General features: G+C 53.3%; 1 protein-coding gene across 1 annotated transcript in view; it reads left to right on the forward strand.

The window, feature by feature from the left end:
* SENP1 (SUMO specific peptidase 1) overlaps positions 1-1,293 on the forward strand; it is a 14,859-nt gene that overhangs the window by 3,958 nt on the left and 9,608 nt on the right. The window contains exons 9-10 of the mRNA XM_009641781.2: positions 262-418; positions 660-791. Coding sequence (XP_009640076.1) covers positions 262-418; positions 660-791 — 289 coding nt within the window. The remainder of the gene's footprint in view (positions 1-261; positions 419-659; positions 792-1,293) is intronic.

Raw genomic sequence — 1,293 nt, forward strand, 5'->3', positions numbered from 1 at the left:
CTTTGCAAACCTGAGTGTTAAACCACAGAATTAGAAAGCAAATTGGAAATGGAAAAATGACAAAAATTGATTCCTTTGCGGTCTGGTGTCTTCATTGCTTCCCCTTCCCGTGGCAGGGCTGTTGGTAGCATTGTGGCCAGGATAAACGCTCCCCCCCATGCCCCTTTCTGCATTTCTTGGAACAATTGGCCCCACGTAGCCCTCTTGCAAGCTCTGGAGAGGTGGTTCCCTTGGATGCCACCTAATCCTGCGGTCTCTCCTTCAGCGGTTGCAGGAACAGGAACACTCAGTGCAGGATCTGGTGGATTTAAATCTTCGAGTACCCCTCGAGAAGGAGATCCCTGTCACGGTGGTCCCGGAAGAGAAAGAGGATGCGAAGTCAGCTGATGGTGAAGAGGAGTTCCCTGAAATCACCGAGGTAAATCTGCTTGCACCTAGCATGCGCAAACAGACGCTCGTGCGTGTAAAAGGTCTAAAACCTAACGCGATTTCCCAAAATCTACGCACAGAGATGGAGAGCTCTTCCCTTTCGCCACGTACGTTTTGTAGCTGCTTTATCCTTTGAGGAGCAAAGAATAAACGCGGGTTTGAATCCCTCCTCTTTGTGATGGGAAGAGCTGGAAGTCTCCCTTCCGACGCTGTCTGTGTCTTCCCTGCAGGAAATGGAAAAGGAAATAAAGAACGTGTTCCGAGGTGGGAACCAGGATGAGGTCCTCAGTGAAGCTTTTCGGTTAACAATCACTCGGAAAGACATTCAGACCCTCAATAACCTCAACTGGCTCAACGATGAGGTGAGGAGTCTGCTGTGGGCCCTTAAGATGTTTTTCTTTGGCAATTTGAAGTAGATTCAAGTGAACAAATGTGTCTGCCTCCTCCATGGTGAAAGAAATTGGACTGAATTGTGGGTGTGTTCTAGGCCTCGGTTCTAGGGCCAGTCTTGTTCAATATCTTTATCCATGACCTGGATGAGGGGATTGAGGCACCCTCAGCCAGTTTGCAGATGACCCCAAACTGGGTGGGAGTGTGGATCTGCTGGGGGGGAGGGGGGCTCTGCAGAGGGACCTGGCCAGGCTGGATCAATGGGCCCAGCCCAATGGGGTAAGGGTCAACAAGGCCAAGGGCCGGGTCCTGCCCTGGGGTCACCACAAGCCCCACGCAAGGCTCCAGGCGTGGGGCAGAGGGGCTGGAAAGCTGCCCGGCGGAAAAGGAGCTGGGGGGGTTGGTCGAGAGGGGGCTGGATAGGAGCCAGCAGGGTGCCCAGGTGGCCAAGAGGGCCAGCGGCATCCTGGCTTG

The sequence above is a fragment of the Egretta garzetta genome, unplaced genomic scaffold (assembly GCF_000687185.1).
Source record: "Egretta garzetta isolate BGI_Z169 unplaced genomic scaffold, ASM68718v1 scaffold157, whole genome shotgun sequence".
In the NCBI taxonomy this organism is placed as follows: Eukaryota; Metazoa; Chordata; class Aves; order Pelecaniformes; family Ardeidae; genus Egretta; species Egretta garzetta.